The 21251-nt window shown below is 39.6% G+C and overlaps 2 protein-coding genes across 5 annotated transcripts in view; both read left to right on the top strand.

Annotated features, from left to right (window-relative positions):
* The first annotated feature begins 2222 nt into the window (after window positions 1-2222).
* nutf2 (nuclear transport factor 2) lies at window positions 2223-9904 on the top strand. Of its 2 annotated transcripts, none has more exons than XM_030426814.1 (5): window positions 2223-2321; window positions 3670-3791; window positions 6832-6903; window positions 7291-7389; window positions 9461-9904. In XM_030426814.1, exons 2-5 carry the CDS (start codon window positions 3693-3695, stop codon window positions 9572-9574), a joined length of 384 nt encoding a protein of 127 aa, XP_030282674.1. In that variant the 5' UTR covers window positions 2223-2321; window positions 3670-3692; the 3' UTR covers window positions 9575-9904. The 2 variants fall into 2 exon arrangements, with proteins under 2 accessions (XP_030282674.1, XP_030282675.1); XM_030426815.1 differs by lacking the exon at window positions 2223-2321 and adding an exon at window positions 2536-2567.
* A 2165-nt stretch (window positions 9905-12069) lies between these two features.
* edc4 (enhancer of mRNA decapping 4) overlaps window positions 12070-21251 on the top strand; it is a 33149-nt gene continuing 23967 nt past the window's right edge. The window contains exons 1-9 of one of the 3 annotated variants that reach the window (XM_030425687.1): window positions 12070-12311; window positions 18298-18460; window positions 18631-18742; window positions 19055-19154; window positions 19545-19731; window positions 20007-20154; window positions 20431-20535; window positions 20737-20849; window positions 21028-21111. In XM_030425687.1, the coding sequence (XP_030281547.1) occupies window positions 12224-12311; window positions 18298-18460; window positions 18631-18742; window positions 19055-19154; window positions 19545-19731; window positions 20007-20154; window positions 20431-20535; window positions 20737-20849; window positions 21028-21111 (1100 nt within the window). In that variant the 5' untranslated portion in view covers window positions 12070-12223. The remainder of the gene's footprint in view (window positions 12312-18297; window positions 18461-18630; window positions 18743-19054; window positions 19155-19544; window positions 19732-20006; window positions 20155-20430; window positions 20536-20736; window positions 20850-21027; window positions 21112-21251) is intronic. The other 2 variants (XM_030425689.1, XM_030425688.1) reach the window with 2 other exon arrangements.

Below are 21251 nucleotides of genomic sequence, written 5' to 3' on the forward strand. Positions count from 1 at the left end.
GGCTCAATTTAACCCCTGTGTGTAAGCATCATTTTACTGTTCTGTCTAATTTTAGATCTCGTCACTTTTTTTTTTTTTTTCCAACTGAGGGTTCAGGCTTCCTCCAAAGGGTCAACTGAGGGATTGTGATGTCACTTAAGAAGGAAAAACAAAGTTGTGCTGTATACATTTGTATTCACTTTTTGGAATTTTTCTCAAATTTTTCACTATTATTTAAATTGGACAATCTTACTGCAATATGCAACTATTGAAATGAGTGTGGTGGAAATTTTCCTTGTGAGATTTGAGAGTTGCTAAGTCTCCGAAGAATTTCAGACTTCAGCGTATGAATCAGATCTCTTTAATAACATGCAGCGTGGAAAGAAGGCAAAAGTGTTCTCTCCTGTCCTCTAAAATGTTACCCACTTAAGTACAGAAGCAGAGAGAAGGTTACCTTCATTTACAACAGACAGAAATCATTTTCTTTCCATAACAATGACCCTTTAATGTTTGGGTGTATCCTGTCTTTCCCAAGACAGTGACCCCTTGATGTTTTAGATTGACAGTAAATGTCATCTTTTCTTTATTTCTGTATCCTCCCATGCAGAGAATGTGCTCCACCTGTGGCTTTCTGACACCTCAAGCAAAATGCTAAATCTCCCCTCCTCCTCTCACATCCTGCTCCTGCTCTTTAAAGCATATTGTTTACCAAATCTACAAACTATGTAATTTCTCACAGAAGTTTAAAGGTTAAACGTTTTTTGGTGGAACTGCTCAAGACTTAGAGACAACTAAAATGTGGCAAATGGCCCCAACCAGACAGTTTTTACCAAGAGGTCACAGATCAAATGTTTTGCAACAACTGTAATCTTTGCATTGTGTTGTAGTTAACTTATCCTATGTGTTTTTATGTAAAACATGAAACTGATAACTTCGTATTGGGAAGCAAATGCTTTTAATATTATGATAATGATTTGATTTATGGTGCATGTGATGGATAATATACACTAAATAAACTTAAAAAATATAAACTGAAATGTTATGTATTGTGATGGCTCCTGCATTTTACCTGATCTTACAGCCCTACCTTAATAAGAGGCCCAATGTTGAAATCCAACTCTGGGATGTAAAGTGGTGCGGACATAACAACTGAGATGAAAAATATTAAAATTGGTCTTCAGCATATGAAGTTTAAGCAAAATAATGGGAGATCATATTTGGTAAGAGTAGATAAGTGCTGTATGGACAACAATAACCAACTTAATTAACTAAATGCTGCGGGCTGTTTTAGCCTTATTACAGGGCTTATACAATAGGTTGCTTTACATGTTAGGTCCTGGATAAAAATGTTGTCATATTTTACAGTAGAATCAGCAGCAGCCAGTTTCAAAGCATTAGTTTTCATTTGTTAGTGAACATTTCTTGGTGAATGATATTTTTCTGAACATCGTTAAGAAATTCTGCTCCTAAAAAGCCATGGGGACAATTCTGGTTATCTGAAAAAGTGGGGACTTGTCCCCACTGCCCCAACATAGATAACAAATATATTTATATGCTTGACGAAAACAAAGACAATCCACAAAGATTCCAAACTTAAAAAATTGCCCTAAAGCTTGTTGAATGACATTAAAATGCAAGGAGAGTTAGAAGGGTGCAGATTTGACATTATGTCAGATTTTCTAACCCAGGCTGATCATTTTAATTGCTTCACTAACGGCTGGTAGCTAAATTGCATTTCTTGAATAATGGCTGGAAGCTAAACTGCATGATCTGAATAATGACAGGGATGAACTAAATGCATTGCTTTACCACAGGCTGCATAATAGCCATGACCTGTAGCCATGACACGAAAAACTCCAGCAGCCATGTAAACAGGTAGACCAAAACAAATGGTGGTGGGGACAGCGTCCTCACTATGAATGACACCCATGTTGAAAGCTATTCTACCAGTATTATTTAATTTAATGTCATTCTTACAGTATATAGTGCACATTCTTAAATATTTATCAGCTACCAACTTCAGCTTGGAGACTGTGAGCAGCTGAATGGAGGCCCACAGCTCACTTTAACCCTGAGCCTGCAAGCAGGTAAGTCCAGCCCTGATTGGTCAGTGTTTTTCTAATATTTATATATTCATATACGTGTACCAAACTGTATATCCTGTAGGATAATCAAACTGACGTCCAATTAACTGCCCTTGCAACTCCCTACAACCAAAACAACTGTCGCACATTAAGACTACAGTTCCCACAATCCAACGGGACCTGTTAGAGTGCGTGCCCTCGTAGAGAAGCAGACACTGCACTGTGCGATCGTGCAGCCGGCCTCGGCGTTGGATAGTGGTAAGTTGTTATTACTTGTTTTTGGGAAATCATGTCGTGAAATAGTGAATGAAAACATGTGCGAAAACAAAAAGCGCTAGTTTAGCCTGACATTTGAACAAGTATAAGGTAATACAAGTAGTTCAATTGGCTGCTCCTGCCGGGTTTAGGGCAAACGTTGGGCACGCCTATGTAGTTAGCTGCTCTGGGGTTCCAGAGCTGTGTTGCGCGGGCCTGGAGGAGCCAGCAACACTTGGAGGAGACGAGGTATTTTTAGCAACCTGTGAAAGGGCCAAAGCCAGCCAGCCAGCTGGCTAACTCCGTGAAACATAATTTATCAGACGTCCAACATTAGCTGGCGGGGAGGCATACTAGGTCTGTGGACTGTTCTTGCTAAGACAGGCTAAGTCAATGTTAGCAAACAAGGCGGCTCACTGGCTAGTAGCGGCTAGTTAGCTTCTGTTAACTAGCCATATATGAGCGTTTCTATTATTAACATTGCTTAGGAAAAAAGCTGATTTTGCTCTCCCGCTAGCCGTATCCGTATTCACGCTGGTCTTTAACTATTTACGTCCCGTGGGTATTCATTGTACGCTGTCGCGACTTCTCCGCTAATTTTCCGAGCTCTCAGATTGTTCCAGTAACAACAGTGTATCGTTATGTGGAAGCACATGACCTGTGCTGTCAGTGTCACCAGAGCGGAGAGCGGAGTGTCCAGTTTAACTCCTCCGGGCCATTTTAGTTGAAGCTTTTTAAATGTTTTTGTCTCCGAGTGTGGTGGTATTAGCTGCACCGCCAGTCGTGCCACTTTTTGTTGTTGTTTTTGTTTAAGAAATTGTGGTCAGCAAAAGGACGGGTTTTTTGTTGTTTTTATTTCTTGAATTAAGTGAACACATTGACTTCATGTGGGTTTAAAGTCAATAGAAAACTGTGATTCGGATAGTGTATATTTTGGTATAGTTTTCGTAATCCATACATCACCGGCATACACACTGGATTTAGATATTGCTTTCATCTCCTTATTGCTCCATGTGAGTACATATACTGTTTGATATTATTATATAAACGGCTTGAAGGTTATTATGTTCAAATGTTTTCAAAACTGCCTTAGACAGGTTCTAATATAAAATGAACCTGTATGTAAACAGAAACACTTGACAGATCTCCCAGTGTTCAGCTGGGTTGAGATCTGGGTACTCTAGGTCACAGAAAATGATCCATACCATTTTCTTTTAGCCAACCAATTGGGTGCATACTTGAAATGAATATGGAGGTTGTTAATTGTTTATTTTTGTTTTTATTTGCATTCTTCACCAGCGTATCAGTGTTTTCATTCTGTCTTTCTGACCCATCTATTCCATCTTCCCAGTGTGTGTTGCAGGGTGAGACAGGATGGTGGACCAGCCTCTGTGGGAGCAGATAGGATCCAGCTTTGTGCAGCACTACTATGCTGTGTTTGACTCTGAAAGAGAAAACCTGGGAGCCATATATGTGAGTGTGACAGAACCGGGATCTCCTTCAGTTACGACATGACTTGCCGCAGGACTTGGCTGCACCTTTATTCATTTCTCAGCAGCACCGGTGGGGCTGGTAATGTTTTCACTTTGTGCTTATATGTTTCTGCCCTTCTGTGGACAGAATATTGCCAACACAATAGTGTCACAACAGTGAAGATACAGTCATGAAAATTAAGGTGTGCAGTTGAGATCAATATGAAGGCATTGTTCAAAGCCTTTTGTTGTCTGAGCAAGGTTGCTGGAACTAGCGAGGTAGGAATAGGGTAAGAGTCCGTTGGCCCCCCGCTTTATGCCCGTCTCACATTTGTTTTTAATTTGCATACCACTGTAACCCAGTTCAAATCATTCCTGTCCACTCCAGTGCAGTTGATATTGTTTTCACCATGTTTGTCTGTCCATCTGTGGACAGATTATGTCAGCCATATAGTGTCACAACTTTGCAGGATGCAACCATTAACTTTTGCAGTAGCTGATACCGATTATTAGAAATCAAGGAGACTGAAATCCGGTATTTGGGACTGATATTCATTTAATACAATTTTGAACAACCATTGATGAAATAAAGCCAAGTACAATTTACTCAAGTGCTGTTCTTATGTACGATTATGAGGTATTTTACTTGATTATTTCCATGCTAATCTATGCTCCACTCCACAACATTAATTTGATACATTTAGTAACTAGTTACTTTGCAGATTCAGATTGTTTATAGGTTTATAGTTTATAGGCTATTAATTGCTGGTTTACAAATCAGACAATGTTGTAGGCAGGACACTGTGTGAGAGGATGGTGCATCAGAGCCAGAGTAGCAGATTTTTAAAGTGGTTTATTTTGGCTGCAATCTGACATGAAAATCACTGATAACAGTAATCGGAAAATGCTGAATATTGGCCCCGATAATCGGCCTGGGGTAGTTTTATTGAATACAATACAAAACAAACAAGATCACTTGTACCTGTTGCACTTGCTGTGTGTTTATGTAACTGAAGACTTAAATAGGAGCGGAGCCTGTTTTTATGTTCTTTCATTTTAAGCAGTTTTCTTGATCAATAACTGTTTATCGTTGACAATTGATTCAAGACTAACTATATTTTTCATACATACATTTTGTTTTAATATACATAAAAAAGGTCACTAAATGATAATAATAAATGGCTTGACTTTTGAATTGAATAAGATGAAATTATGTTTTTACTTGCTTTTACTTTCTTGCTCGTACAAAGAATACATCTGACTTTCAAACTTTCAAAAAGACAAGACAAAGAAGAAGACACTGACTCACTGTACACTATGGCAATTGAAATGAGTCGCTGGAGCAAGAGAACCAGCCAGCTTCGCTCAAATCAGCTGTGCAGATAAATGTTGGAGAGCAATTAAACATGATGACACATAATAGAAGGCACGGCTTCACCCAGATGTGACAATCACTCAAATGGGGAATAAAAACACAAAAAACAAAAACAAAGTCCAACAACTGCTCCCTGCTGTTTTAAAGCAGCCTCTAGATGTGAAAGCAGACAGGGCCAAAGACATTCCCGAAGCTATTACATCACAGTCATATTTTTAATTTAAATGTTTTCTTTTTAATCAGCCCTGTATGGAAGCGTATTGCATTCACTTGAAAAACAAACTCCGGTTTTTCTGAGTAATTTATTTTTTGGTTTGTTTTTTTGAATATTTTTTTCTGTTTTTCTGACTAATTCTTTTCCTGTTTTTCGGAATCTTTTTTTTTTCTGTTTTTCGGAATCATTTTTTTCTGTTTTTCAGAGTAATTTTTTTTCTGAAATATCAAGATACTTCGAACTCCCGCGAGAACCTCCAACCTGCAAGTGACTCCCATGGACCTATAATGACTCCTGCTCCTGATTTCAAATGTATCATCTTGTATCCGTGGAGCATGCCATATCTGTCCAACTGATCCTGGAGAAACATTGCTATGTCTAGCAGATCTGAATGGGCTTTCTTTCTGAACTGCAAGGTCCTCAGGTGCCTGCGTAAAGTCGACAAACTAATGGTAATACCATCGATATGACTTAAAGACAGGACTATATCCCAGTGTCTTTAACCCTGATCAAAGTAAAACTTGATTAAACTAAACAAGCCAGTCATGTTTGTTTCAATTATTCCATTAGCTTGAGCTCTCAATAAAGGAATGAATGCATCTATTGTTTCAAATGCTCTCTAAACTCAGAAAAAAAAATATTCAGAAAATCCGAAAAAAATTACTCAGAAAAACCAACCATAAAAATAAATTACTCTGAAAAACAGAAAAAAAAAATCCCAGAAAAACAAACCAGAATATAAATTATTCAGAAAAACAGAAATAATTACTCTGAAAAACAGACCAAAAAATTAATAACTCAGAAAAACAAACCAAAAAATTTTTTTTTTCAAGTGAATGCAATACACTTCCGTAGCCCTGCATATGTTTGCCATTTACTGCTTTATGTACTACAGGCTATACCTACCTGTTTCAGGTGGAGGTGGACACTAGGTGTAACAAATTGAAACTTGCACGACTATCTGTTCACACTGGTTAGGTTGACCAATAATACGTCCCAGATACTACCTCCAGAGGCAGGTCAGCGGGGCGAAATGTCACCCCTCACCGCATCTGAAACTTTCACACAGAGGAGGAGGCGGAGAACTGGCGCAGGATCCCCGCATGCAAATGGCAGTGTGAATAGGGCTACTGTCTGTTGAAAAAAGGACATAGCGTTATGGCCGCGGGATTATTTTGCTGCTTTCCTCTGTTTTACCAAACAGTGACCCCCATAGTATGTTATGTACAGAACCGTGACCTATGAATCCTGTTACTCCCCTTATATTTAGCCTTTACTTCTGTGTCAGTAGATTGTCATACACCAGTCGACACCTTCTCACTTTGTCAATCTGATTGATTCGAGCTAGCATCATTTGAATAATGTGATGTGGCTTTTTGATTGACTTTACATCTGCAAATGGCATCCTCTACAATTCATTATTTTCCTTTCTCTCTGTCTTGCTCCACACAGATCGACTCGTCATGCCTCACATGGGAAGGCCAACAGTACCAGGGAAAAACAGCAATTGTTGACAAACTTAAGGTGAGTATATCTGGTAACTTATTGCTATGTACAGAGCTAGCATGTAAAATAGGAGAAGCACAGGCAGTATCAGTTGGTGTGTTTTCATGCGCACGAGAACCAAAGTTAACCATAGGGATTCAGACAAACTATTTACATAATTCTTATTTCTCACGGTGTAATGGAAATAGCCCGAAATGAATTAGAAGAATCTTAGGTGAAGTTGAAACTTCTCAGTCATCCAGGTCATGGTAATTCTAAGTGCTATATCATACACAACTGGTCCAGTTTCCTACGATATAACACTTAGAATCTAAGGTGAATGTTTTGAGTTTTTATTTTCTATCATTGTCTGATGTACCTGTATTAATCTGCCTGTTGTGTATGTTTCCTGTTTGTGTGTGCCAGAGTCTCCCCTTCTCAAAAATAGCACATAATATAACAGCGCAGGACCACCAGCCAACTCCAGACTGCTGCATCTTGAGTATGGTTGTAGGACAGCTAAGAGTAAGTAGCATTCACACCTTATTTTAGACTGCGTCATCTGTTCGGCAGCAGAATCATCACACATTCACTTCTGAAGTTGATATGGTTATTCATGAATATTCCTGTGATTCAAATAAATTCTGTTAGTGTACTGTCAAATCACCTAATCATCTATTTGACATTAATTGTTTAACCCTGATTTAACAATGTTTGTGTGTGAGTCAGAGGTTGCCTTGACTGTCTTGTTTTCTTGTCATTTTGATGGACAGGATTGTAAAATTATGTCATTGATTATTACCTATCATTTTGATTTTAGTTTTTTTTTTTTTTTTAAAGATAATGTCATAGCCTATTTAACATTTATTTTTTAAAAATCATCATCTTGTGCATCACCACAGGCTAATGCACAAGAAACATAAACTTTATGGAAAAGGTGAATCGAAACAGTAAATGTAGACACGAAGCAGATGAATGATTTATTTAAAAAAAAAAAAAAAATACTAAAAAAAAACAGCGGGGGGCACTAGAAAATGATTATTGTGCCAAGAAGGAAAATGTGAACAAAGCAATTTTTCAGTAAAAGACAGCAAATTAAATAGAAAGAAACCATTAAAAAGTCAATTAGCCTGCTGTAACCAGTGTTGGGTGTAACGCGTCACAAAGTAACGTGTTGTGAGTCAGATAATGGAACAGTGATTGGTTGGGGGTTGGCACAAGGTATCTTTCACCATCACCGATTGGTTAGTCACCACCCGCAAGGGGAGATGGGATAACAATGGCAGCGTCAACAACAGGAGCAGAACATGCTGCTGCATGCGACTTGCCTGAAGTCCCCCCGCTGCGTAAAGCCACTTTTGACGGTTGGAGATACAAACATTACTTTGAATTTGTTGAACGTAAGGAAAATAACTTGACTGTAAGGTGCACACTTTGCCCGTGTTGGAAACTTCTCTCCACTGCTGCTAACACTACCTCAAACTTAACTAAGCACCCGGAAGCACCTACAGAGACAGCACGCACACACACAAAGCTTGTTGCTAAGGAACTGTGAAGCAACATGAATGTAACGAGTAATGTAACTAATTACTTTCTTCAGTGAGTAATCATGTAATGTAAGACATTACTATTTTTGAGAGTAATGTGTAGTATATTTTTGAGTAATGAGCCCCAACACTGGCTGTAACATAGCCCAAACTCAAACCTGGACTTAAATCAGTTCACATGGACTTAAATTGGGTGCTCACTTGAGCTTAATCAAATGCATAATGGGAGATTGCTGCTGAGGGGATTGTCATAATGGCATCTGTGCCTCGGACAGACGACTTTCTGTGGTTGTTGAAATTCTGTTATGAACCTGCCTCCTGCTACCTCACTGGAGACTAACAGCACGACTTGGGCCAAAGTTTTGAAGTTGATCCTACAAGCACTCGCTTCACTTGGAGGAAATCACAGCAAGCAGTCTTTGCACTGGTCACACAGGTGTTATCCGTCTGTGACCCTTTGCTGTCGCAGACTCCTGCCAAGACCTCCAGTCCATATCTCTTCCAACGCGCTAGTGAGGGGGCTCGTCTACAGGTGGTTCTCATGTGGTTATCGAGAGTGTTAGGCGTGAATTGCTAATATTGCTGTATGTCACCTTCAGGGACTTAATCAGATAAAATGATGGCCGTCAGATTTTTACTGTAACTGTAAAAAAAAATCCGTCATTTACGGAAAGCAATCGGTCAACACGACCTCTGGGGTGAATGGGGGCCAAGTTATCTCAGGGTCAACTGTTAAGTTATACTTATCCCTGGGATAAGAATATGCAATGTGAAAAGCCTTACTATTTTCTTGTAAACCTTGTAACTAATTATTTGCAAACTTGATTGGAACTGCCAGTGCTTTGGTACAACTTTAGGTTTGCACACTTCTGGGAAGCGTTGTTGCCATTCCTTTCCAGCAAGGCACATTAGGGATTACATGTTGTTTTCAATGGCTGGACAGTCCCCACAACCAGCATATGCACTTTTATCTTCAACTGATAAATGAAATGGCTACAGTGCTGACTTCGTCCTGAACCCCTTCTATTTCTGTTTGTGTGTGTTCACAGGCAGATGATGACCCCATCATGGGTTTTCATCAGAGTTTCCTCCTGAAGAACATTAACGATGCATGGGTGTGCACCAATGACATGTTCAGGCTGGCCATTCACAACTTTGGCTAACCCCCATCCCCACTCTGGTGGGCAGGGGCGGCCATAGTGAAGAGCACTTTGTGATGAAGTATGGAGGGAGGGCAGGGAGGAGTCGAAGATGGAGAGAAGAGGGAAACGCTCATCCCTCCCTCCTGCTGTCTCATTTGACAAACAAGCAAACACCGGATTCTAGATGTCAATCACTGAACCTCATCCAGGTGGGTTTTTTAAGACCACCCCAGCCAGTAGAACTGCAACGTGTTTCTTTGCTGCGAGCCGGCCGACCAATCAGATGCCCCTGTCTGCCACTCTGCATGACGCTGGGATCCTCCTATTACAATATCTACACTCAAAACCACCAGAAGACAAACAGCTGACCAATGCCATTAACTCATTACTCTGCTTGTCACCATTCTTTACTTAAATCTAACCCATTCTACTCTAATGTTGATTCCATTGCTGTCAACTGAGTTCTGTTAGCACTGTCGTTGATTGATCTGTAGATCCATGTTCAGGTTCAGAGTCGCCTTCTTCAGCTCCGAAGTCTTTCATTGTAAGTTGTTTTAGATGCCACTTGTGTGTTTGCATCAGTGTGTTTAACTAAGTTTTATCTTCCTTTAAATAATTGTTAACTTTGCCATGAGTTGCTCTCTCATGCCAGGTTTAGCTCTTGCAATCCAAAGAGTCATGAAGGACATAAAGTCTGACCCTGCTATGTGATTGGCTTTGATCCTACATTCTCTCTCTCTCTCTCTCTCTCTCTCTCTCTCTCTCTCTCTCTCTCTCTCTCTCCCCCCCCCCCCTCTCTCTCTCCCCCCCTCCTCTCTCTCTCTCTCTCTCTCCCTCTCTCTCTTTTCGCTCTCACACGTTTGGCAGATACCATGGACTACAGCCACGATAGACAATAAAACCTGGATTTTTTCTTAATGGTGTGGCCTTGTCTTTCTGTCTTATTCTCCATGGCTTGCCTTTTCATAGTTTCATACAAGCTTTGTGGTTCTTCAGGTACATATTATTTTTGCTGTTTGCAAAATCATTGGTTTTGGTGACCTTATAACAAAACATCAGTGGGAGAAAACGGTCAAATAAATGCCAGCCATAGGTCCTCAGGATTGTAATCTAGCTGATACTGACCTTATTAAGTGGATTGTGCTATTGGCCAGAAGTGACAGTCCACTTTCAATGCAGTACGTCAAGTTATAAAATCCCGTATTTCCACTATATGAGTTGCAGTCAGTAGGTCATGACCAGTTGCTGACTTGTTTTTTAGCATCACGGCAATCCCTGACATTATGTCACCTCATGTAAAAAGGAGGCTAATGAATTCCAGGCAGTGTGGTAGACGGATTTTAAATTTGGGAAGAAGAGGGCGCCGACAAAGGATCTGCGCTCAATTTCGTTGAAATATCAGAAGAGAAAGTTGGATTGGCAGAAATATTTCACAATCCTCAAAGAAATTCATGTGTTGGGATTTTATTTCATACAGGACCAATCACCTCCTCAGCAGGTGCCACATTACTTTGCTGTTTCTATAACACACTCACTTCTCCGTGTTGATTGCATCAGTTACATTTGTACCATTTTAGAGAGTCAATAATTGAAGGACAGCAGACTGAAGCAGGTCTGTAGGAGCCAGTCACCTGGTGCTCATGAGTCATAACCTATTTATAGAGTCTGGAGTGTGACCTCTGAATAAATTAGATTTCAGTGTTTCATATTATTAATCTGTTGATCATGAAAAATGGCTAAATGAATCACTTGAATCTCGACCGAATTCTTGAATTCTATAATTATCACTATATGGTAATTTGCACAGGAATATATATATATATTTTTAAAAAAACAAACAAACTGTCATTTAAACCTTAAAAAGCAGCAACCAAAATGACTGGTAAAGGAAAACATAAGGGAACATAGATATTCAATACAATGTGTAACATCGCTTGTTGCAACTGAAGATAGACTTTCTATTCAAGATGTTCAGTGCATGGGGATAGAAAGTTCCAGGCTGTGGGGGCTGTGAATTTCTTCAAACACGCATCCTGGATGTGATATCAAACTACTGTACCAGCAGGAGGCCTCAGTGAGCGGCCTTAGTGCAGTCGAAATGAATACAACAAATGGGAACTGAAGTGTAAAACACTACGAGGTTTTGAGGTTATCATGACAATATGTATGATTAACTGTAATTCCATGGTCACATTTGGTTGTGTATAATTGTGTATAACTATTTGGGGATTTATTTATGTACACTGTCATGATGTTATTGATTTAATGCTGCCCATTTTCCATTCATAAAATGTCTAATCAGTTGTAGGATTGCATGTCAAGGGTTTGGTCTGACGTGGTCTAGTTTGTCATATACAGCATAAGGCAAGTGGCGGAAACAGAGCGGGTGGTAAAATGACCAAGAAGTCTACAAAAAAAAAGGATAAAGCGGGAAAATGTATTATTTCTGACAGTGGAGGGCGACATTATGCCTCGTAGTGTCTGAGCCTCCGTAGAATTTGAGGTAGGAACCAATGACCTGACAGAGAGACGACACGGAGGCTACGGCACGGACACAGCGGAAGTTTAGACGGTTGCTCTGGGTGAACGAAGGGAACATTGACAGCATCCCATCAAACAAGAAATCATTTTCTCCCCCAAAATTAACCCAGCCTCCCCTTTCCCTCACACATGGCGTCCAATTCTAACATAGATATCGAGGGTGCGACTCAGCATCTCCGGGACATCCTCAAGCTCGACCGTCCCGGGAACGGCACCGGTAAGTTGAACCGGGAATGAAAAGCTGCTGCGCTAGTTAAGGCCGCAGAAGCTAATCGAATGCTAGCTAGCTCGCTAAAGTGGTACCTAGCTAACGCGAGTTGGTTTAGCGCGCTGCTGTGCTGGAGTAAAGTTAGCTCAAAAGCAGTTTCACTACCTGTTATTAAACGGCACCCCCTTTGGATTGAAACAACTTGAATATCAACAAATTTACACAACTAGCTATGTTTTGTCACTCATTTCCACGGAGAAACGAATGCGTTGAGGTTCGTCGTAATGTTGGAGCGCTAACTGCGTCGGAAAGGTCTCTAGTATTTTATCATCCTAAGTGTTAGCTACGTTTCGAGCTATAGTTAGCTTATGTCTCAGTCTATTTTCTGGTGTAGGGAATATGGGTCCTCTGCTGCCAAGTGACGATAAAGTACAATTAATGTTTTGTTTATTCCAAATGATCTCTGTATTACTTGCGCACTTGTGGCAGTGACATAGGTGTAACATTTTCTTTATATCGCACGTTTAGCTTTAAATATTTTGATGCTATCCAGCATTAGCTCGAGCCTCCATAACTGCGTAGAAGGTCAGTTTTAATGGCTGTTTTGATACACACACACACACACCTACACCTTGATTGTTTTGTGGGACCTTCGATCTACTCGTTTTTTTTAATAGAATCTCGCGCCTGTCTAAAACGATAGAGGATATTAACGAAGACACAGACGTCTTGAGGGAAGTTGGAGGAAAGAAAACGCAGGTGTCCATAAGTTACCAGAGTGTATTGTGGTCCTGTTTATTAGCACACTCTTAACAAATATGTTTATGGTTGTAGACTGAGGAGGAGTAGAAACATTTGACGATTGGGAAAACAAATACATATAGGAGTTGGATCATTATTGGGTTTCTTTTTGTCATAGTCTGATTGAAGATGTTGCCATCTTTTATAAAGTTACATATACAATTTAAATCACTGAATCAGAACTGAATCATTGTGCCCTAATAATAAACAAAATTGAATCCCATGGGATATGATTAATATTCCAGGGGAATAATGAAATACATGCCCAGCTCCTTAACGTAATGGCCATGGATCGTGGATTTTAGTGGAGATTGTTGTGTTATAGATGAGGATCTTCTGCTGGAAAATCATGTGACCTTCCTCAACAGGCAGTTGAACTATTCAAATGGCTGTTTTTGTAGATCTTTTTAACAGCAGGCATTTGGAAATTTGGTCGGAAAGATCAGGTGCAATTAATTTCCCCAATCACAGTTCTGTGTTACTGTCCCAGGAAGTAAATGTAAATTAACGTGAATCGTTTTGCCTGTGATTTTACCCTGCTCCATTGCACACAAATATGAATGAATAAGCATTGTGTTTCACAGGAGGGGAATTGATTTGAATCTGCAAGGGACAATGGTTTGATGAGCTTTTTACAGACAATATTCTTACTTTAGAATTACATCAGGCACAGAAGTAGTAATTTTCAATAGAAATTGTTTCTGTCCAAACCATTATAGGTATTAAATCATATCTAAATCATTTGAAAACACTAACATTTATAATGTTGTCAAATGAAATAATTTGTTAAATATAGTGGTATATGAATATGAGCGAATATGATACATGTTCTTCCTTATAGCAGATCCTAGCAGCACCAGCCGGCTCCTTTTAAAAAAAAAAAAAAAAAATTGTAATAAAGTGGAGAGGCTGTGTCGTGGTTATATGATAGCTGTTTTTTATTGTTTGAAAGATATTAACAGTATAACTGATGACAAAACCAGGGCTGCATTTGAATGAACGGCTTAATGAATGATCAAGTGATGGAATTCACTTTTTTTTTTACATTGCACTCTTTAAAACAAAGTCATCTCTAAGCTAAAGTGCAAACACTCACAAAGGCCTTGTCCACACGCACAGGTATTTCTTAAATCAAAGCTTTTTTGATGCGTTTTGGCTTATATACACACAAACCTTATTTCACTTCCTAATTGAGCCTTATCAGTGTATGTAGGGCCAATGGCAAATGTAAACTTGGATTATTTGTATACCAAGGGGATGGATCTAAGAAGGACACAAACAGACCATGACAATACAGTGATGGTTCAGACAGACAAAAAAGCTGTTGACGACGTGTTATTAAAAATAACCTTATACAGGAAGTCTCTATGAAGAGCAGTCACATTTTGCAGCCTAATTAAGAGTATTTTCTGTAACTGAGCAATCAATCACATGTGTACGTTCTGCTTCAGCACGTGTATGCACATTGTCTTTGAATGGCATTAAGATATGCTTTTTCAGACGTGTCAGTATGGACGCAGCTTTCTTTTCTGAAAAGGTGCCAAAACGCTTGTCTTAAATAATTTACCTTGTTTCCAAAAATAACTGTCTACGTGTCGATTAGGGCTAAGACAGCAATGTTGTCAAAGTTATAGGCCTGTGTCATATGATGAAAATGTACACCATGCACAGTTCAATATGTCTGAGAAACTTTTCTTTTTCTTTTCTTTTTTTAACCATTGACCAATTATACAAACAGATTTCAGATCCTGTAAATCCTGATGGCTATTATTAGAACTATGTGGGCTGAAATACACAGGAAGCCAAATTTTTCTTGGATACTGTCAGTTCAGTTGACTTAAGAAAAACAATAATTAAGATCAGTTTATTTAATGGAAAAGGAACATTAGAATATGCCAAGGGAAACCACATTTGGGCTTTCAGTAGGGGCCTATCTAGCTTAGCCACCATGTCACTCTGGCTGACTTCTCCTTATCCTTGTGGAAAGCCCTGTTACAGACCCACAACCTGGTGGGGTTAAGTTACTTAAGAGTTCAGCAAATATCTTATTAGCCTCTCCTTGGAATATTAACATCATAAAGTATACATACATGCTTACGGCAGGGTTTCCCATTAATTACTTAAACTGTGGCGGCCCGCCATGGTCTAATTTGTCCCGCCAAAGTCTCAGAGTGAACCGAAAAACTTCTTACACTTCTCATAATAACATAAAAGATCTGTAACTTGTGTTTCGCGCTTCAGCAAAGCATCTGTCACTCCCGGTCAGTCGGCTCTGCCGCGCGCACACTCATACACACTTTCATTACTTACTTACTTTCATTTAAAAAATTGCGTTTGTCCAATTTTGCTTCGGGTGCGGGTCGGGCGTCGGTATCAATTTATAGCGGGTCGGCTCGGGTGCGGAATGTAATTTGTGATACTGTCGGAAAACGGGTCGGATGCGGTTTTAAGTATGGCGGATACAGCCGGGTGCGGGTTTGCAAAATAAGACCCGTGCAGGACTACAGCCGGCAAAATGTCAATATGTGAACTGCTCCAAAAACGAAAGTGAAAGTAAAAAATTGCGCTCGCAGCAGTGAGTGACCCAGCTGTCTGTGTATCGTTGGCTTGAGTGGAATGTAGGGAGAGTTATATAAATGTGTATTTTGGAAGTTTTCTTTCCACTAGTCTGAAAGAAGACATGTTATGGAAGCAAAATAGCCCAAAATGTTTTTGCCTGCCATGTCTCCCCTTAAAGCTGCAACTAATGATGAATTGATGATGTACCCTCCGAATCCATTTCATTTTTTATTACAATTTAGCTTACAGTTTGATTATTTATTAAAAAATAAACAAAAAAATAAACTAATTCGACACAGGTAACCACTTTTGCTTTATTTCTTTGATGGCTCAGATGTATGCTCTAGTTGATTTTGTGTTATCACCATTCGTATCTATACAACCAATGTGTTTGTAATTAAATTGTGTACAAGAGTACACAGTTCTTCATAGATCTAGCCTCATAATTTTGCTTTCAAAGTGCACCAGATTGATGCATTTAACTTTAAAATGTTAAAAAAAAATCTTCTGGGGGAGCATGCCCCCGGAGCCCCCTAGAGGGTCTGACAGCCACCCACCACAGTCTCACAAAATCCTGTGGGAAACACGTACATGCATACATACAACATACATACATACATACATACATACATACATACATGTACACACACACACACACACACACACACATAGGGATGTCACGGTATGAAAATTTGACACCACGGTAATAGTGACCAAAATTATCACGGTTATCGGTATACCGTGGCATTTTTTTAAATGTCTTCAAAATGTTGAAAAAACACTGATAAATTGAAATAATTTCATCAAGATTTATATTTAGATATATTTATTATGTATTAAAATAGTCCAAATCCAAAACCTTAAAAAAAACACTGCAAAATCAACATTAAATAATTATAAAAGAATGTATCAAAACTGTGCAAAATAGGTCATTGGCTTTTTGTGATGAGGGCGCATAAGCAGCCCGTTTTTGAAACATGTCCTTTAATGTCTGCGTTACAGTGGTAGAATGAATGGTAGTGGCATTAGCACTCGATTGGCCAGCAGACCCTCTCTGTGAAAAAAATGAATAGAAAATGTCATTATTAATTGTCATTGTTACTTAATACTACGGGTGCAACCAACAGATCACAAAACTCACAATTTAGATCACATCACTTTTGTGAGGAACAGGTTGGATAATTTTTTTGATCAAAACAAAAAGGATTATTGTTGTTATATGAATTATGAATACTCTATTTTGGCTCTTATTTCTATCTAGACACATGTTATATTCACCATTTTATATTATTCTTTATATATAGTCTATTCTACAAATAATCCACAAGTGTTATATATTTCTGATATAACTTATATATATTGGCTGTCTGTCTCTCTGTCTGCCTGCTCGTCTGTTGTCAGTTGACTCGGTCAATTTGATTGGTCAGATGGCTGCTGAGCCACAGGTAGACGCTGCTCCGGTGAACGGAGCTGAGATGAAAGTCAGTCATCTCAGTCAGTTTGTGTTCACAGACTCAGTCCACCCAGTATGTGTTTGTTTCAAATCCTCCTCACTGCAGCTCTGCATCAATGTTTGGGGAATTATTAGGTCGACTTTAAAAAGTGAAATCTACTATTAATAAGCAGTTCAGATAACGTGCCAAATCACGGATCAACTTCGTTCAGTTATACCACTATCTGGTCAGTTTACATTAGTGACAACAGCAAATTAGACAGAGAAAACTCGACATACACATACATCATGCACACAAGCTTGAGGTTAATTTACCTTGTATTTGCTGAACAGTTGCGGGTGATGGTCGTAAAGTGAAAGTAAGTAAATTGGATGTGTTGCCGCCCCTCGCAACAACTTTCTTCTCGCAGCTCCTGCAGACAGGGCTGCCATCCTCGACCAGCTGTCCTGAGCATTCTTATAACAACCACAATACGCCCAGACTGCAGATTTGGTTCTCTTTGAAGGCGAAAAAATGCCGTGAGGACTGCTACTATCATGTCCTCCCTCCGCCATGTCTTATTCACTACATAACAAGCGCACGCTGCGCATGCGCCGCAAGTTTCAGGGTTTGTACGGGTGCTTGAAATCCTTGAAAGTGCTTGAATTTCAATGTTGTGTTTTCAAGGTCTGAAAAGTGCTTGGATTTTAGTTTAAGTGCTTGAAAGTGCTTGACATTATAACTCTGTGTATTTCACAAAATTGGGATCAGACTGGATAATTAATTTCTGAAGTTTTTGCTGTTATAAAATATAATTTTAGATGTTTACAGCATGATACAATGTACATAACTGTGATAAAAAAGTGAAGAAAAAAATCATAAGTATATATATTCCTTTAGATACGTATTTCACCCCAGCAATAAGGTGCTGGAAAATCTTAAAAATAACCCTTAAAAGTGCCTGAAAAGTGCTTGAATTTGACCTTGAAAAATGTGTACGAACCCTGAAGTTTTCCACACCGTGGTTACCGACCGTGGCGGTTACCATGGTAATTAAAACTTAAACGGTAACCTTCACCGTCGGGAATTTTACCGTGGTTTACCGTTACACCGGTAACCGTTACATCCCTACACACACAATAACTAAGAAACCTTGTACGGTGTATCGCAGCATAAATCCTGCATTCGTTGTCTTTCCTCAGATGCACAATCCAGTGATGGCCAGAGAATGCCATCTTTCAATGGAGAGCTAAACGGGTTATTGGGAGCAGCAGGTCTTCTGGGAAGCACTGATAGGACAACCATGTCAGACTCTACCAGACCCATCTCCACAGACCTCAGCACTGCGCAGGAGTCTCAGATAATGTGAGTGGTTTCTGGGAAACATGCACTCGCACAACTTTGCAGTTAGGCTGATTTTGCCCCATTAAGCATATAGAGATGTTTACTTTATTATTTCTAAATGCAGAGACATTTTGCACTGATTTTAAGAAAATAAATAGATTTGACCCTCTATAAATGTGCTGCACTTCCAGCTGCCTTTCTGGTGACGATGGCTCCACCTGTATCCCCATCACCTCTATAAATGTGGAGATTGTGGCAAGTCAAGATTCCAGCATCAACAGCAAGGCTCGTGGCAGCAACAAGGTAAGAGGCCAAATCATCAGCAACAATAAATTAAAGTCGTGTCAATGTATTAATCACAAAAACATGACGCCAACAGCATTGAGAGCTTTGGTAGTGACGAGTTACTGTGGTTATAAAATTTCAACTCCCTAAATCTCTAGAAAGGAAACGTTTACATTTTTAAAGGAATATGCAGTATTTTATCACAGAAGTTAACATTTTTTATGACTTGGTTTTTGGAGACCACAGCCTCATGGCTATAAAAGTCTTTATGAACTTTGTTAACACGGTATATGGATACATCCTGAATGCTGAATCTGTTTTGTTATTCAGGTGAAGATACAACCTGTTGCCAAGTATGACTGGGAGCACAAGTATTATTATGGCAGGCTGATAGCTGTTTCCAACTCCTTCCTGGCCTATGCCATCAGAGGTGAGAGTCCTGCAATGTCTGTTTGTTTTTACCAATAAATGACACAAACATTAATTAGCACTTGAACTACTACCACAGACAATAAGGCTTTTGGTACATTGTATGCAGTGTTTGTAATGTTCTGCTTTTGGACATTGAAAATTGTTAATCAAAACAATTGAAAAGCAGTAACCATGTTTTCAATTTAGCAATAATAAAAAATCAGAATACAGCTTATCAACAGTACATTCTACCTCTGGCAGTGTCTATAAATGTAGATACAGTGGAGAGAGTAATTTTCTATTACTCTGCCTAAACAGTTTTTTTGTTGTTATTTTATATAACATGATGAAATATGGGTCTGTAGTTGCTCAGATGAACTGAGTGCTGTTGGTTTATCTCCCCTCTCAGGAGCCAACAACCATGCAATGATTCGTGTCCTGAGCGTGGGTTTTGCTGAGCGCTCCCTGCTGAAGGGCTTCACTGGAGCCGTCACAGATCTGGCTTTTGCCCACCTTGACTCCTCCCTGTTGGGTTGTGTCGATGAAGCGGGTAACCTGATGGTCTGGCAGCTCACCTGCACTGGAAGCAAGATACTGTATCCTGACATGTGGGAGAAACTGATAAGGATTGTGTGGGAGGTCCATGTATGTGTCTGTAGAGTGTTACTGCTCATCATTGCACTGTTTATTTCCTCTTATTTCTGTTTGTACTTCTGGTGCAAGTAATCACACCAAGCAGCCCAAACTACTTTGTGATTTAACACAGACCATTGTGATATCACAGCCTGCTTTGGCTAAAGTAATCACAGAAACATATCGGCCAGAGAATGGCCTTTCTACATTTTTCCTCCTTAACCCATCCTCCCTACAGTGATCAGGTGGTGGTTCATATCCGACGGCCAGAGGACACACCGCTAAACTCCCACCGTCGCCTAATATGGTGCCCTTTCATTCAGGATGACAACGAGGACAACCAGGACGACACCAGCCAGACCTTAGCCCTCCTTCATGAAGACAGGGTACCAGAGTTTAACACAGAAATGTTTGTCTTAGACACTGTTTTTGTAACTTGAAACATTTGTTCCTTAACAATGCAGTCAAAATTGCCCATCTACTTCTACTTATTTAGTTGTTCAAAGTAATATGTATTAATGCTGAATGTCAAGTTGTACATAGGGGAATGATCCCATGATGTGGTCATACACGCATGCAATTTGACCTTTACAAAGAAAAAAAAGAACCCTGGTGTCAGATCTGTATACCTGCATACCTGACTTTTCGTCCTCTCCATCTAGGCCGAGGTGTGGGACCTGGAGGTCTTGAGAGCCAACAACAGCAGCTGGCCTATCGATGCAACAGACCTAAAAGAAGGCCTCATCACAGTCAAGGGACATACACAGGTAGGGGGTCAGGATAAAACAGTCATGTCACTGTCCTTAATCAGTAAAGTGATCAGTGCATTACATTGAGGATTTTCTGACTATCAGACAAGTGCAACCTTGTTAATTACTACAGAAAATAAAGCATATAATGGTTTGCTGTTGGTCTTTTGGTTTGTTACAAATAATCCTTACAGTGCTGATTGTGTATGTTGTTTCCAGCGAGTCAGTGAAGGAGCCCTGTCTCCAGATGGAACCGTGTTAGCCACAGCCAGCCATGACGGATATATCAAGTTTTGGCAGATATACATAGAAGGGGTGCAGGATAAACCAAGGTAAGCAAGGACACTTTCTTTTAAATGAATATTCATGTATCTCTCATTTGCTATAACACCTCTATCATTTAATTTGAATGTACATTCTTCTGACATAAAATAGTTAAATTTTCTTAAGAATTTAAAAGTTGAATTCCATGACATCACTTACTGATGTTTATTATTCTCTGTCTTCAAGATGTCTTCATGAATTGCGGCCTCATGGAGGACGCCCCCTGTCCTGCCTTCTTTTTTGCGACAACCACAAGAGGCAGGACCCAGAGTAAGTATACACTGCTGCACACACAGCTTTCAGTGAAAATTATGTATGTATATATCTGTCTTAGGCAGTTGCTAATCTTCATTTGTTCACATTCTTTTCTCCTTTCCTTTGTAACATCTGCTCACTTTTACTGTGCTCTC

This window comes from Sparus aurata, chromosome 8, assembly GCF_900880675.1.
Source record: "Sparus aurata chromosome 8, fSpaAur1.1, whole genome shotgun sequence".
Taxonomy (NCBI): domain Eukaryota; kingdom Metazoa; phylum Chordata; class Actinopteri; order Spariformes; family Sparidae; genus Sparus; species Sparus aurata.

Excerpts from the sequence above, each read along its gene's own strand:
- nutf2 (XM_030426814.1), top strand. The coding sequence starts at position 3,693 with ATGGTGGACCAGCCTCTGTGGGAGCAGATAGGATCCAGCTTTGTGCAG. Across the intron at positions 3,792-6,831 it reads AAAACCTGGGAGCCATATAT|ATCGACTCGTCATGCCTCAC; the intron begins GTGAGTGTGACA and ends TGCTCCACACAG. Across the intron at positions 6,904-7,290 it reads CAATTGTTGACAAACTTAAG|AGTCTCCCCTTCTCAAAAAT; the intron begins GTGAGTATATCT and ends TGTGTGTGCCAG.